A 15,767-nucleotide genomic window follows, 5' to 3' on the forward strand; every position below is an offset into this window, starting at 1 on the left:
GAAGTGTGGGTAGCATTTTCTTTTGGGATTTGTCACTCAACCATAAAAGCGCTTGTACACGGGCATACTAACTGACCTCGTGTTGTTGCTCTGCGACCGCCGGACACGTTTGCGTTGCGCTTCAGCTAACCGTTTGCTCTCCTGTTCCGTCTTTAGCTGCTCTATTCGTTCTCGTATTTCTGGATCTTCACAAATATCTAAAATTATTGTCAAAACAAAAAAAAAAAAAAACCAGTGATTAGCGTGATGATGTAAGGTGGAAAGATTCTATTCCCATTTGCACTCACCGGAAGGTGTTTCGTCGTTCTTATTTTTGGCATTCAAATCGGCTCCACTTTGGGCAAGCATTTCAAGGACTTCTAGCTGCAAAGTTCAAGTGAGAAGATGACATTATTTCATAGTTTGGAAGAAGGACGCTAACTTGTGGTGGAGAAACTTACGTGACCCCAACAGGCTGCAGCATGAACCGGTGTCCAGAGATCGTTATCGACAGCATCGGTCGATGTGTGATGCTCCAGTAGGAACTCGACGACCCGTGTGTACCCGTTGGCGGATGCTACGTGAAGCTGAAAGAAATAAAAACCAAACCAACATTATAAAGGAGAATATTCTCACCGGCGTCACACGACAGATTATCTGGCACTTACCGGCGTTGCACCCTGTGGATCCGGTATTTCTAAATCGCCACCCTGCAGGGCAATGTCTTGCAGGTCGTGCAGCATCTGCGTTTCAGTAGCCGCCCGCGTCTCGTCGATCAGCTCCTGCGTAACGCCCCGCTTGGACATTTCCGCCTCAATGTAATCGAGCGCTTCCTCGTCGTCGCAGATGTCGTACGGCATGTTACCGTCCGCATTGACCGCCAGCAGGTTTGCGCCGCGTGCTATCAATATCTTTACCAGATTCAAATGTCCACAGGTAGCAGCCGCATGCAGCGGTGTCCACCGTTCGCTGTCCTGTGCGTTCACGTTCGCACCGTAATCGAGGAGCAGGTTCAACATTTCCGCATTGTCGTCGATGCAGCACTGATGCAGTGCCGTCAGTCCATCCATGTTCGTTGCATCCGGTGTGACACCCTTCTGGAGCAATTTTGCCACCTGTGCAAGAGAATGATAGAGAAGGAGAGTTCGGCTTTATAACAGGCAGAAGGTAGAATATACGTATTTTGCAGTCCAAACCAAGCTAGAACCCTATCGCTCGGTGCCGGATGTAATCAAGAATAGTGAGGAGGAACGGAAACGGATGCAAGTATCATTTCCCACAGTCGATAATGACCACTCGTCAGGTGCTCATGTTTCAATGGTTTTGTTCCTTTCGAGAAAAATGATCATACTAACCAACATTACATCATCATTATCATCATCAACAGCACTATTATAGTTTGTTGCCGTTCCAAGTCATACAAACGCTTGGCTAGAGGCAATGTCCAAACTGTATCCAAGGACATGCTAACCCTTCGACGAAGGTCATATGGAAGCAGGGAATTGGTTTCCAAAGTCAAGAATGTTAGCTTTACTCTACTTGCCCGCCAACGCACCCCAGTACACCAAACAGAATAAAAGTCCATATGTACAGCAGTGTGACGGTTCACATACACTTCGAGCTAAGCTTCGGACGGGCCGGAACAGTCGGAACCAAGATGCGCCCTGATGGTATATTTGTTCTTCTTCGCTGAGTGTTTGTTCATTTCAGCTAGTCATCGCTAAAGAAAAGAATAGTTCAACAGAAAGGGTTTTGCCAGAATTCCTACAGTCACACGTCTTATGTTTCATGTGAGGATATGTAGGACGCTGATTTTTTTGTCTCTCTCTCTCTACTGGTTTGTGATGAAACACGAATAAGTTTTTTCTCGTCAAGGGAAAAGAATCTTTACTTTCTTTTCTGCAAAGCGACAAAACTTTGCAGTACAGAAAGTGTGCTTCATCGGATAGTTTTCCCACCGGAATAAAAGTTTACCTTCAAAAGTCAATAAAGAGTCAATTCGAGGAACGAAAGCTTATTTCCAACAATCTATACTATCTACCGGATATTTTAAAAGATATGGTGAGATGACAATTAATTATAGCTGATTTATAAGATCTGTAAGCTTTAAACCATAAAAGCCGATAGATCACTTATTTAATGTTTCACATTTAACCATCAATTTACTCTCATCGCAGAGATAACCTCTATCACGCCTGCTAACAACAGACCATCGGTCTATAAACAAGAGATAAATCTCATCGAATGCGGTAATTAATAGTTGAGTCACACTCATCCGAAGCTTATCGGATTAAACGTCCAATCTATATCATGTGGACAGTTCGGTCCGGCGATGAACATCTCCTACCATAGATTTATCGGGACACTGGAAAATTACAAAATTCAGCCCTTGACCTGACCCCAACACGTGAGTTCTGCTATTTCTGAAGCATCTCCGAAACTGGTCGGTGGTGTTGGAACGATCCCCACAACAACAATCCCAAGCCGCTGCAGAATTGATCCCAGCGGGAGTTGATGAAACGAAGCGAAAGTAACTAATTTTCCATCCCGTTCCAAGTTCCAGTTCCTTCCCTTACGCCGGAGATACAACCTTCTTTGCAAGTCGTAGGAGGTTTGGAACCTGCTAGCTATAGGAAAATATACTGTCCTTTCCGGTACACCATCGAAGTCGGCTGGTATTGAAGGGATTCCAGGATCATCTTTTAACGGCAGTTGCACGACGAGCTGCGAATTGTATTGTGTGTCGGCCCCGCACGGTGGATGGAGTGATGTATTGTGGTTTTGAAGTGTTGTTTGTGGGTTTATTGATTTCTTGCTAACGAATAAAGGGATACGGCTGGAGCCTTGTAATGTCTGCAGAGATTCACGGGAAAGGAGATCCCTTTCGTACCTTGTTTTGCAACATTGCGGTTGGTCAAGGTGGTTGCATTTCAGGGTCAGAAGAATTTAGATCCTCGTCTGGAAAGTGGGTCTGATACTTCAATTTGAATTTGAATTACATGTTTTACATACTATATACTTCAAACGTGCCCCTTATTTCAGGAAAAATATAAAGGAACTGGTTCATAGTACGAAGGATAGTAATATTAAATTTTCTCATCGCTAAATCGAATTAAAAATTAATCCAAAATAGTTTCCTTTTCTGAAGAATTATTATCATCGCATACTCAGACAGTTGCTATAAAACAATAGTAATTGTCTACTACCCTAACCGCTTACAAAGTGCACTCTCTATCGACCAGTTTTATTGTACTACTACGAAAACCGAAACCAGCAAACATTCTTCCTCGAAACTACTGCCAGCTCTGGTTTAGTGCCCGTTACTTTGCAGCTTTATGACACCGCTGACGACCCACTGTAATGGAGATGATAGACCAGGGTAGTAAAATTTCAAAAATAAACATCTTCTACCGCCAAAGAGTACAGGAAGTAAATCGACCTTCGGGCTTTTGTGTGTTTATCGTGCATGGTACCGTGCAAGTCGACCGACAGTGTATCTCTTCTTGGGAGAATATGTCGAAAAGCTGTTAAAAAAGCCACTAACGAATGCGGTCAGAATTAAGTAGTTCGTTTTCCGTGGTGGAGTCTCTCTGGTTTTTGGTAAGAGCTGCACGTACATTCGGCATTACCGAGCTTAACGGTCGATTAGCAATGCGAATTGTATTTAAATGAGGTCCTTCTTATTCTGGATGTGCTAGAGCTAATGGTCAGGTGTGTAGGTTGCTGTACGTTTTGCAATTCCATTCGCCGGTGTCCCCGTATGGAAATGAGTTTTGATTCGTTTAAATGCCCCATTCATGGTGTAGTTGGCCTCATTCCGGCGGGAAAGATATGCAACCATATACAGTTTCAAAGTCCACTGCTGCAAATAAAAATGCTGCTTGGTTTGGATTTAAGGACAACGATTGTTTCCTGATAGACATTAATTATACGAAACGTCTGTCCGGAACATAAAGTACCGAGAAGAAACCTATTTCGATTAGGAACTGCCGTACCCGCCTGAAAGGTATGCAACCGAATTACATCATTTAGTCACGCGGTGGTACTTCGCGTGACAAGTGAGCAAAATTGTGGAACCGTCTGCAAACAGTCTGCAAAACGGGAAAGCAGTAACCGGAAAATGGTAATTTTTCTTTCAACTGCAGCAGCATCTAAGACGGCACTAGAATGCGGCCAACGGATGATACATCATTCGTAGTTGGTAACACAACTATAACCTAGAAAATGGACTCCGCTCGTTTTGTACACTTACACGATTTGGCACAGGTTTTAACACACCGAATAAGGGAATGAATGTCCCACCAACTATTGCAAACGATTGCAACCTGCACGTGTATATGCCGTACCGTAAAGACATTTGGCAAAGCGTAGAAATCATGGTCAATGCGACCCCTGACTAATAGCAACCGGAAGTGACCGAAGGAACTGGAAACAGGAAAACCCGCCACAGAGTAAAAGTGATTCAGTGACCTCATTCTGAAGGATCCAGCAGGTCCGATTTTCATCTATTTCCTGTTTCGCGTATAGCTGAAGCAATCCTACCGCATCGGTCCGTATTGAGAAGCTAACTAAGACATTACGGAAAAAGTCACTCAGAAAGGCTTACACTGAAGGAAGCGCACGTATATGATTACAAAAATGGGCTTTTCTAATGGTGATAGGCTTTTAGCAGATGGCATGACATGGTTGTGAGGAAAGATATCCTTAGTGTGATACCGATAGCTAGCACCAGTGTGTGGGCATTATTGTTTTTTATTCTATTCCTGACTATCAAGATGCAATTCGAAACTTCATTCATCCGAAACTTTGAGAGCGGGGAAAAAGTATTCCCACATATTCGAAGCAATTAAGCGAAAACCTTATCGCACCGCAAACGATATACAGTTTTAGAGAGCTTTTTTATGTACGCAATTACTTTGAAGTATTTTAAGAAAAGTTTTTAAATAAATTTTACGTATAGCGTTTGTTTTGGTTTCAGGTTGGCCACTCAAATCAGAATTTTAGATTCCCGGTTTTCTCCCGGTTTTTTCCAAGTTTTTCCCGGTTTTTGGCGGTTCGCAACACTTAGTTTCTCGGTTGTAAATAAACATTGCGCGGTAGTTTAATGCCGAAGTTCTTTATCATTTAACATTTAACCCAATTCCATGCAAATGGCTACTTTGGTAGACAAACCGATTTCGATTACTCATTTCACCTCATGGCTCCAGAAATTAGGTTCATGTGTGTAAACCACAATCGGGTTTCTCTGCAACTTTAGAGGCCTGTAACTTGTTCATACGTGATTCAATTTCGATGCGATAATCTAATAAAATTTAAATAAAATCTTCTAGTTTCAAGTTAGTATAAGCAGTTTACATGTTTTGGTATTTCAAAGTTGACATCATTTTAAAACAAAAGAGAATTTGGGAATTATAGGCATTTGAAGAAGTTTAATCAAAACTAAACACAATAGGTATAACATTAACACCCTAAAAATGTTTATTGAAAGTAAATGTTTCACGTGATGCTAATTTGTCAAGGTGGGGCTAAATGGACAGAGCTATGGGGCTAAATGAACCGAGTTATTTCGCAAAATGTACATTAGGACACTATGTACATTGCACTAGGACTGGAAACATTAGAAAATCACCGCAAAAATGCCAAAATCATATTTGTTGCAAATTTATTAGAGGGAAAAATAGACGCGCCTCAAAAAATATGTACCTGTATGTACATGGACGGCTAGGCCGTTTTGTTTGAATAAAAAAACTCTTCAAATTGTACACTTTGACGATTAATTCGGTATTACATGAAAGAAAATTTTCCCGGTTTTTCGGAGAAATTCCCGATGTTTTCCCGGTTTTTCCCGGTTTAAAAAAATTCCCGACTAATTCCCGGTTTTCCCGATTTCCCGGTTGAGTGGCCACCCTGTGGTTTTCTGCTTGAGGTAGAAATAATCCTTTTGCATGAAGGAACTAAAGAACATGTCTTAAATCGTAAAAATTGTAATTTTCGTTTTGCTCAAGACTTTCCACAGATATTTCTAAAAGATTTTTTCCTAACGTTAAGTTTTCCGTTTGTTACTCTTCTCTTTTTTGGAAAACAATTTAAAAACCCATTTTCTTCCAAAGATGTATGAGATCCAATTAAAAAACCCATTTTTACATTTCGTTTTTTCTCTACCACACTAGCATTAAAATACTAACCTCTGCTATGTCATTTCGTGCCGCTGCCTCCAATAGAACGACGCTATCCTCGAACGTGATGTGTCGTTTGTATGAGGACGTTTGCGTCCCCATTCGATCCCGGCTCCGTTGCGCTTTTAGCCATTCTTTTTCCTTCTGTTTTGCAACCTTTAGCTGCTGTGCTCGGCGCCTGTAAAAAAACGCAAAAGGAATACATTAAATATGTTTATTTGTTTTTCGTTTTAAACTCATGTGTTTTGATTTAATATGAAATAAATTGCAAAATTATGCAATGGGTAGAATGATTAAAAACAAATTAAACGACGTATATGGTGGCTATCTTTTTATCACACACGGAAAATTGCGCTGGAAAGAAACGAAAAAGGACAACTCCACAAACAGCTGCAAAGACCATTGAACCACACGGTGACCAAGTTCCAAGTTGACGGTCAGCCGCGCTGGTTAATTACACCGTTCAACCTTTGAAAGGAAAGCGAAGGCAACCGTACCAGTGACCGTTTGTCGTAGCCTTGACTTCGGGCTAAACCCATCCATTGGACCAGTGGACGACATGCAACTTCTATTGATGGTTAAGTGGCACTGAAATGCCTGACGTGCTGCTTCCCATTTTCCACTACATTCCATTCGTAACACGTAACACGTAGGACAGATAATCGGCTTCGGGAATGGTAACGGGTGGGGGAGTTAGTTGCAACCACGAAAATGTTCCACTGGAAAAGCGTTTGGTGGAAAAATGGAAGTGCTAAAAATAAAAAAGGTTCCATTTACACCAGTGGCATGAGGCCAAGGTTTTGCTGTGCGGTCAAGAATTTGGTCCTTCGTGTTGTTTGTGGCTTTAGTGTTTGTCACGATACACCCAAGAAAAGTGTGTTTCTTATTAATGAAGCCTATGGTGTAGTGGTCATTAGCGCCCGTGGCCGGGTTAGACATAGTTCTGGGCAGCCTAGATGGGTGAGATGAACTCGTTTATCCTTGTGCCTTTTAGGAGGAGTCGTTTTCCATTCTATTACTGACCGTTCGATGTGGGAAAGTTAAACGTTTACGAATGCGTTTGAAATAAAGTAAATTTATCTTGTCGTGACATGAATTAGCATCCGTTCAACGTTGCTACTTTTAATTTTCTTCTATCTTTTTCAGCTCTAGAGATGTGCAAAGTGAGTAAGAGTGAGAGAGTGAGTTGAAAGGTTGTATTGAACGAGTTTCGTTCACTCACCACGAGGAGTTTTAGCAGCGACTCTTAAGAGTTGCGATTTAAATGAGTTGAAACGTTTGATGCTCATTAGTTGAAACGGAATACATGTGTACAATACCCAAACTAGCCAAATGAATATACTTCTCGCTCTGCCTAACTATCAAACCTGCATAAGCGAACAAGCGGGCTAGTCTGATCGGCAAGGACATGAAACAGGATCCGCCTCTGCTTAGGAGATTGGCAAATTTATCGCATTTTTTATTATTTTTTATTCTTTTTTCATGTAAAGCGTTATATGAGTGAAAAGAAACTTATTTCAATCAATTCGCATTAAAATAAATCAATTTTTAAAATTTTGCTAAATTTCCCAAAAAAAAGCTAAGGCTATAGCCTTAGGAAATTTTCAAATTTTTAGATTTTTGTTATTTTTTTATTATTTTTTGTTCTATTTTTATTTAAAGCATTATTTGAGTTAAAAGAAACTTATTTCAACAAATTCACATTGAAATACGTCAATTTATAAATTTTGCTAAATTTCCCAAAAAAAAGCTAAGGCTATAGTAGCCTTGGGAAATTTTCAAATTTATATAATTTTTTTTTTTATTATTATTTTTCATTATTTTTGTATTTAAAGCAGTATTTTAGTGAAAAGAAACGTATTTAAATCAATTGGCATTGAAAGAAATCAATTTAGAAAAAATTGCAAATTTACTCACAGAAAAGCTAAGCCTTAGGATATTTTCAAATTTATAGAATTATTTTTATTTTTTATTATTTTCCATTCTTGTTTATTTAAAGTATTATTTGAGTGAAAAAAAAACTTAACACCTTAGACAAGCTAAGCTAATGTCTGGATACGAAAATGTTTAAAGCAAAATAAAGAAAATGTAATATTACAACATCTTTTTCACAATACATCCGGTCACAGTCCATAGCTTGATTTCGCGTGATTTATCTGGTCGCGACAGATAGAAATGAGGAAAATATAATAATAGTACTTGAGGAAGGAGACAGACAAGACCTGGAATGGAAATGTATAGCATTTATAAAGCATCTCTGCATTATACAATCACAAAACACATTGCACATTGTCACCGTGGCAGTTGGTGTGATTGATTGCACATCAAATGCACGCCACACCATTAGCGTGGTTAGCCATTACCCCGTGTGCTCGGCAAGATGTATACAGCGAATGGATAAATATTTCATCAACACACAGCCACAATCGCACAAAAAGCTTTAAAGCAAAACGCTCAACTGCGGTAAAGATCATTCGCACAGGAATTCTAGTAGAAATCATGACCGGGAAACATTCATTGAATGTTGAAACGATTTCCATTTTCATACCATTCTCAGCGGAAAGTCCGACCGTCAGTGGCTCGGAGTGTCCTTGCCGCAAAAGCAGCTTCACTCCCTCTGAGTCTAGCGTTATCGGAGGCATTAGTGTGCCGCAATAATGGAATGGACAAATTCATCATTTAACACGTTCATCAGACTCTCAGACACCGGGTGCGTTAAGCGACAGATTTTCCATAATTTCAACGCCCGCTTTGCCAATAAGTAGTTCCGTCTTTCCCTTCTGCATACGGATTCTCTCAGAGTGGGAAGAGGAGCTGAGAGTGTACTTTACCAGACAGGATGCTTCAATCTGGTCTTGCACCCATACCCGTGCGAGGTGCAATTTATCGATCGATCGACCAACGGTATCTAACGCTCGGCCCTGCTGGGAGAGGAAACGAGAACAGCAATGCACACTTGATTGAATTTCATTTGAAGTTTTCGATCGACCACTTGTATTGGGTTCAGCGCAGTCCGATAGACATGCTATAACCTTTTATCGACCGCTTTTAGCATAACGCTATGATGAATGGAATTTTTAATTCATTTATATTATAATACATAATACATTGGAAGAATCGTCGATACTGAGGATTTAAATTTAAAAGTGGTTTATCGATTTTTATTTGTCATATAACGGCTTACTAAAATTAATTTTACCAAACCCCTCCTTTATTTAAGGGAGACCCCAGTTTAGACGGGATTTGAACTAGAGTTTTCGGTGTATAAGACCGAATGCCGCTGCACAAGACCGTTGGGCTGTTCTCAGAGATGCATGCTATAATGCATACAATATTCAAACCAATCTAAAGTAACGAAATCATCCAATTTATGTAAAGAAATGTAAAAACTATTGATATACGTGAATATAATGATCATTTTAAAAAGGTTCATTAAACAAATATTAACAAACAAATTGATTTTAACTGTATTCCCGATCACTGTTGCAGGAAATTGGAAAATTCTAGGGTCACTTATTTTTTTATTAAAATTTGGCAACTTCATCAATCACCACCTCGATGTTACCGTAGCAAAACACATTCATCTCCATTTAACAATATCTACAGATGCTGCAATATAACAGATGCTGCAACCGTGTGACCGTGACCGACTCGCGAAAAACAAACGAACATCCGATATCGCGTCCCGTTCGCTGGTGGATGCACAGTTTGGACATTCAATTTTCCGTGCGGCACCGACGAATGCATCGAACCAACACTAATTGCAATCATAAACACTACCAAGCGGGTGCTAAATGGATGGGAAACCGAAACGAATTCCAGCGCGTGGTTTGGAGCATCACTACTCTATTGTAATTAGAATCTCGACTAATACCAAACAATCTTCTCGTAGTATGTCGGAATACCGGCCGGGTTCACTATTATCAATACAAAATAGCAGGTTGAACAAACAATCAACAATCGCTACCTAGGCCGGTTGAATGCGGTTTGATCCAATTGTCCGCACGTATGTTAGTGGTACACGGCGGGTCAGTCGTGTAGAAAATAAATTCAACTATATGGCAGGAACGATGGCAACAAACGCAGTTCAACAAAATAATCAACAAACGACGCTTTTTAACGCTTTTTTTCTCCAACAGTCGAATTGTTTAGTGCCTGTTGGGAGTTTCTGTCTCGAGTTTTCCTTTTCTATATTTATTAGAAATGAAACGGAACGGAAGCGTAATGAAACGAATCGAACCGTAACGGGGACGTTTACACACAAAAGATGAACGGTGTGCGGTACTAGAAAGCGGCAGATAAAAAAAATACAATTGATGGGATAAAATTTTTGTTGAATTTTATGTTTGAACCAATACCAAAACAGAAAAGATAGTATTACTGTTTAAAAAGTGTGTTACGAGAACAAATATTTCTCATTTGAATGAATTCTTTGTAGTAAATCTAAAAATAATATAATATAAAATAATAAAACATGCTATAACATTAATAATAAAGATGATACAATTAAGCGACCGGATAAGTGAAAAACACGGATAACAGGAATACTAGTTTTTTTGTTGAACATATTAAATGTTGTAAAAAATAATTATGATGGAAGGGATTTAAAAAGAATTGTAAATCTTTTACTGTAAATATTTTATTAGATTTTCTTTATAAAAGCTAAATTTAAAGAACTTTGGTTTGGTTTATGTACTCGCTAAGCGTCGCGTAAGTAGAAAAGGACCAAACAAACTTCGATAACACAAACAGGACTGAAATTGCATGCATACACCACAATTAAGCTAAATTGATAGGTCTCCGTCCGTTTCTAGAGCAGCTTCTCCGACTCTCCGCTAGATGTGAACGCACCCTAACGAACGGCACGGATGAAACGACTACTTTACGTTCACAGATTCTTAATCCAGCGATAAAGTAGATGTTGATGACTTGTTTAGCTTCATCGCAACATCGTAAGATGACCTTATAACCTGAAGCAAAGGGAAGACATTCGCCTTCCTTCGCACCGAGTGCGCATAGTTTGTTTATAATTTCAAACTTCATCAACAACATTTTCACGTACCAGCAGGACAAGATACTAAAAGAAATGCACTTTTTATCATAGCACTCAATACATCACGTTGTAAATGAGGTTAAATTATAGTGGAATCTTTTCACTTTATCTATTTAGAGTGCAAAAGATAATATAATTGGAAAAAAAAATTGCACCCAGGAGCATTGACCTGAAGACAAATGATGATATGATTGGGAAAGAAAGAATCATAACTCAAACGCAACAAACTTGTGTTATCAAACATTTACCATGTTAAATGGCTATGTAACAACTTACATGTTGTTCGATCGATTCACCCGCAACGCACAACTCGTAGGTTGTGCTTTATAGGTACTCGTTGAATTTTTATGTGTTTATGCATCATCACATTTTCTGCTGATGGAGAGGTATCGAACCGAACGTAACTGACAGATGTGGCGCGTTCATCCGTCACCCTTGAACAATTAATCAATCGATTGCTCTCGACGGATGCACTGCGACTGCCATGTAACAGAGCATTTCATAATAATAATGCGTTGCCGTTTTAAATGCTTTCGTTTCTACTTCTCTATTTCGTAATAAACGATTGCATTCTACTCCATGAGATAACAGTTATAAATAACGGATCCAGAAATTAGTATGAAAATTTAATAAACAATATTACATTTCTCCTTCGCACACTACTCGTTGCCATCGCACATCAATTACTGTCCGTCTGCTTTCCATAGCTTGAACCGCAAGATGTGCAATGGTCCCGAACAGGTATTGGTTGTTTACATTTAATTACGCTAATGAAAAATACATACCAGAAGCATGCGCTCTCACTAAATTGACTTGTAAACCGTAAGGTTTTCAATTCTCAAGTAATTTTCTTTATCGTACTTAAGAGATAAGAGATCTTATTTAAGAGATGTGAGACTCCAAACAGAGCTGGGATTCAATTAAACTTGGATTTATGTGGAAAACAAGACATCATCTTTAGCCTTTAGTTTTCAAGAGCCTATGCTATAAAGATGCTATAAAAAGTTTATTGTATTTTTCTCCAGTTTGATGTTTTTCAATTTTTCACTTGAAATACCAAAGGTTTTTTTTTTGGAAAACGATTGTAAACATCTATTATCCTATTTTGTTGTATATATCTAACCAATTTAGAGTGATTTAATTCATTGCTTGCATTGCAAGTCCCCAGAAATAATTCTCCCTCTGTTAGACATATTTAACCCAAGAAAGTCAATTGATAAGCCAACAATTGTTGCACCAATTAAGAAGATATACATTTGAGATAAATAAACGTAACGAACATCCATCATACTACACAGGAACATAGCATCGTTGTGATCAACCAGTTAACACTACTACGCAGACACTTTCATAACATTCTCAAACGCCAAGCACACCAGCATTAGTACGTTTAGGGGAGGTAGATATCACCTAATGGTACTAAGGTGTGTAGGAAGGTGTGTTGAACAAAATTAATTGCACTACTGATAAGCGAAACAAAATGTGGAGAAAAAAAAGGGAAAACTTTATGAACGATAAAGTGGATGGGGATGGTGATAGAAAAGTCGAAAAATTATGCATACATATAGAGATACCAAACGATAACGCGCGTTAGAGAAAGAGAAGATGAATAGAAGAACGTCACAATTTCCAACAAACTTCATCTGCTAATGATCACGAAATTTAGAACATCAGTATAACAAAAAATCTACCGCACACTCACGTCCAGAACCAAAACAAACTCTGGCCAGTCCTTGAGCTGTCATGTCCGACACAACTTGTGACGATTGCAAATTACGAAGACGGTTTTCAGATGGCACCGCGAACGACACGATCTGCCGTTACCTTTCGCACAAGAAAGGGAGAGCACGACCCAGACAGACACATGTTTGGTTGATGGGTCATTATCTTCACGATAGCTGCATCACGTTTCATACTTTTAAAAAAGTAAAATGAAAATCGTATTTTTTGCTGTTTTTGTAGGAAAGCAGAAGTTGCTTGGGATGAAACAGATGTTGATTCAAGTTTTAAGCATAATTTCAATAAAAAAAATAATAACTATCGATTGCAAGATTTTTGAGAGAAATTTTAGTAAAGTTGAGAAAAGAATAAGACAATGTTGAAAATTATGGGTAAATTTACAATTCATTATAGCAAATGAATAAAGAATGAACTACAATGAGCAACGAATAACAAACACAGTAAAAACCTGTAAATACAAAAAATGGATTTTTACCCATAGAATTCTAACTTTTTTTTCTACCATTACATAGGTACATTACAAAGCTACCGGCAATAAATATAACATTTTAACAATTTCTTTATAGCTTCCTTTAGCACCATCACTTCCATCCCGGGCACAATTTTATAGCTGTTCATCTTTTACACTTCACGGCACCGAAGTCGTATGTGTGTTTTCAAATAAATCTTCAAGAGAGAGTTATTGCAATAAAAGTTATTCGACGTTGAAGTTTTCTATCGGTTGGTACGATGATATACGGTAAGGTACAATAGAGCTACTTGATAGCGTACATAGCGTACCACCGTAAAAAGTACGACATTGATCCGTTACGAAGCGGAAATACACTTCAGGAATGGTTTTTGCAAAAGATACGTGAACATAAAGCAAAATAACAGCATAGAAAGTATTTCGACTTATTGTACCTCCGAAGACAAGCACTGTTGATGGTTTCAAACTCTAACAGGATGTTTCAATGGGGAAAAAGGAAAACTATCATTCGGAAATAACACCACAAGATAGAAAACAGAAATGATGTGTTTTTTCTGTGTCTTTCGGAAGCTGTCCAATGTTGTTGAAGCTACACAGTAATGTTTTTAGTTTTGTTTTTGCAACTTAATTGTACAAATGTTCCGGAGCGCAGAATACTACCGGTGGCACCAAGAGAGAGAGAATCATCGCAAAACCAACAGAGGTGGGATAAACTTTTGTCCTGACGGTCCTGACCGAACTGAAAGCTGCATTTTGCAGCTGCTCATGTATAGTTTCTCGGGATTTTTATGAGTTCCTCTGCTCAGTGCCAGGTTACAGAGTTTGTAAGGTTGTCAGCTAGACCATGATGGATGGGATAATAATGATTTTACGAGCTGTTAAATGTAGCTTCATAAATAATTCTCCATGCCGTATATTCCTGCAAGGGCATAACGTAAGTTGTGTTTAAACACAACACTAAGGGACGTTTAATTTCATGTTCATAGATCGTCTATCTACAGTAGTTTAACAAAAACAAACTATATTAACACGGTTGGCACTTAAAAGGCATTCAAATGAATTATAGCAAAAAATAGTAAACAAAGATTTATAGCAAGTACCGATCATCATTGTAAAAATGAACATCCAGCCCGATAAGAGTCTTAAGCGAGTGAATATAGACGTAAGACTAGAAATATTGACATCATGTGTCATAAACGATTTTTTAAATAATACTCATTAAACACATATTACAACGATGTGTAATATTCAAATAAAAGTTTTTGATTTGTGACCATTAAAATTTCTCACCACATATAGGCGTGAGGAAATAAAAATTATTTTAACCAATCAAAACCCCATTTGACGAACACGTGACAGTTTGCAGCGTTGAAGAGGGTTTGTTATTTGTACGGTAAAGGTTGGATGGACAGAAGATGAGGGTGGGAACACGGACAGGGGTCAAGGGTTTGATATATTTTCGGTTCTAACAAGCAGACGATAATTGCTTGGATAGACACATTTTGCGCTTGGACGTGTTGTGTATTGTGTTGTGTGGCGATAAAAGTCATTAAGATTCACACATACAGGGGGTTGGAAACAACCACATGAAGTGTCTGTAAATTATAACCTGTGCGTGTAGTTGACGCGTGTCACGAGCATGATTATGTCAATCATTGAACAGCTTGTATATCGCGTGGACAAGATAAAATATGGAATACCTTCAATCATACCCACTGTTGAACATTTGTAATTAAAATATTTTTTTTATAAATTAAAAATAAAAGTCAATTTTTCTAACAAAAAAAAGATTTACAAATACAAAATGCATTTCTTTCACAGGAAATTAATAAAAGTTTACTCATTCGCCTTTTTCCACGATCGCGTAATACATATGGGAATATTAAAGTATATCTTCAAATTTTTCATTAACAAATCGCCAGATGTTCCGTAACACCATCCATCCACTTCCGGGTCGTGCATGCATAATAGCATACCCTTAAGAGTGTGATGTTTTCCGCACGGTTACCTACGCATGTTAATATTCAATTTTGCGCTTAATTAGAAATTCATAGCTAGGAAAAACATACGCAACGCAAATAATGGAAAACGAAATTTTCTACATTTTACTTCGGTTCCATTTTCACGTCCATTGCCAAACCTTTATCGATTACTAAACGGTCAAGATGTATAGAAAAGCTGTCTCTCATAAGGCTTCGCTTGTCGTACACAGCCATCTAGACAAGGAAGAAATTTAATGCATGTAAGCACTCAATGTAAATTAAAATGTGTTTTCCCCAATGGTTCTTCGGCTTGATTTATACACAAACCACAAGCGTATGCATATGGGCATGCCACATAATGGGCGCCC

The 15,767-nt window shown here is 38.6% G+C and overlaps 1 protein-coding gene across 10 annotated transcripts in view; it reads right to left on the reverse strand.

Annotated features, from left to right (window-relative positions):
• LOC125768359 (protein phosphatase 1 regulatory subunit 12B-like) overlaps positions 1-15,767 on the reverse strand; it is an 85,881-nt gene that overhangs the window by 16,335 nt on the left and 53,779 nt on the right. For all 10 annotated transcript variants that reach the window (XM_049435896.1, XM_049435897.1, XM_049435895.1 and 7 more), the window contains 5 exons: positions 6,165-6,333; positions 648-1,094; positions 441-566; positions 288-363; positions 77-197 (listed from right to left, as the gene is read on the reverse strand). In XM_049435896.1, the coding sequence (XP_049291853.1) occupies positions 77-197; positions 288-363; positions 441-566; positions 648-1,094; positions 6,165-6,333 (939 nt within the window). The remainder of the gene's footprint in view (positions 1-76; positions 198-287; positions 364-440; positions 567-647; positions 1,095-6,164; positions 6,334-15,767) is intronic.

This window comes from Anopheles funestus, chromosome 3RL (genome assembly GCF_943734845.2).
Source record: "Anopheles funestus chromosome 3RL, idAnoFuneDA-416_04, whole genome shotgun sequence".
NCBI classification, from domain to species: Eukaryota; Metazoa; Arthropoda; class Insecta; order Diptera; family Culicidae; genus Anopheles; species Anopheles funestus.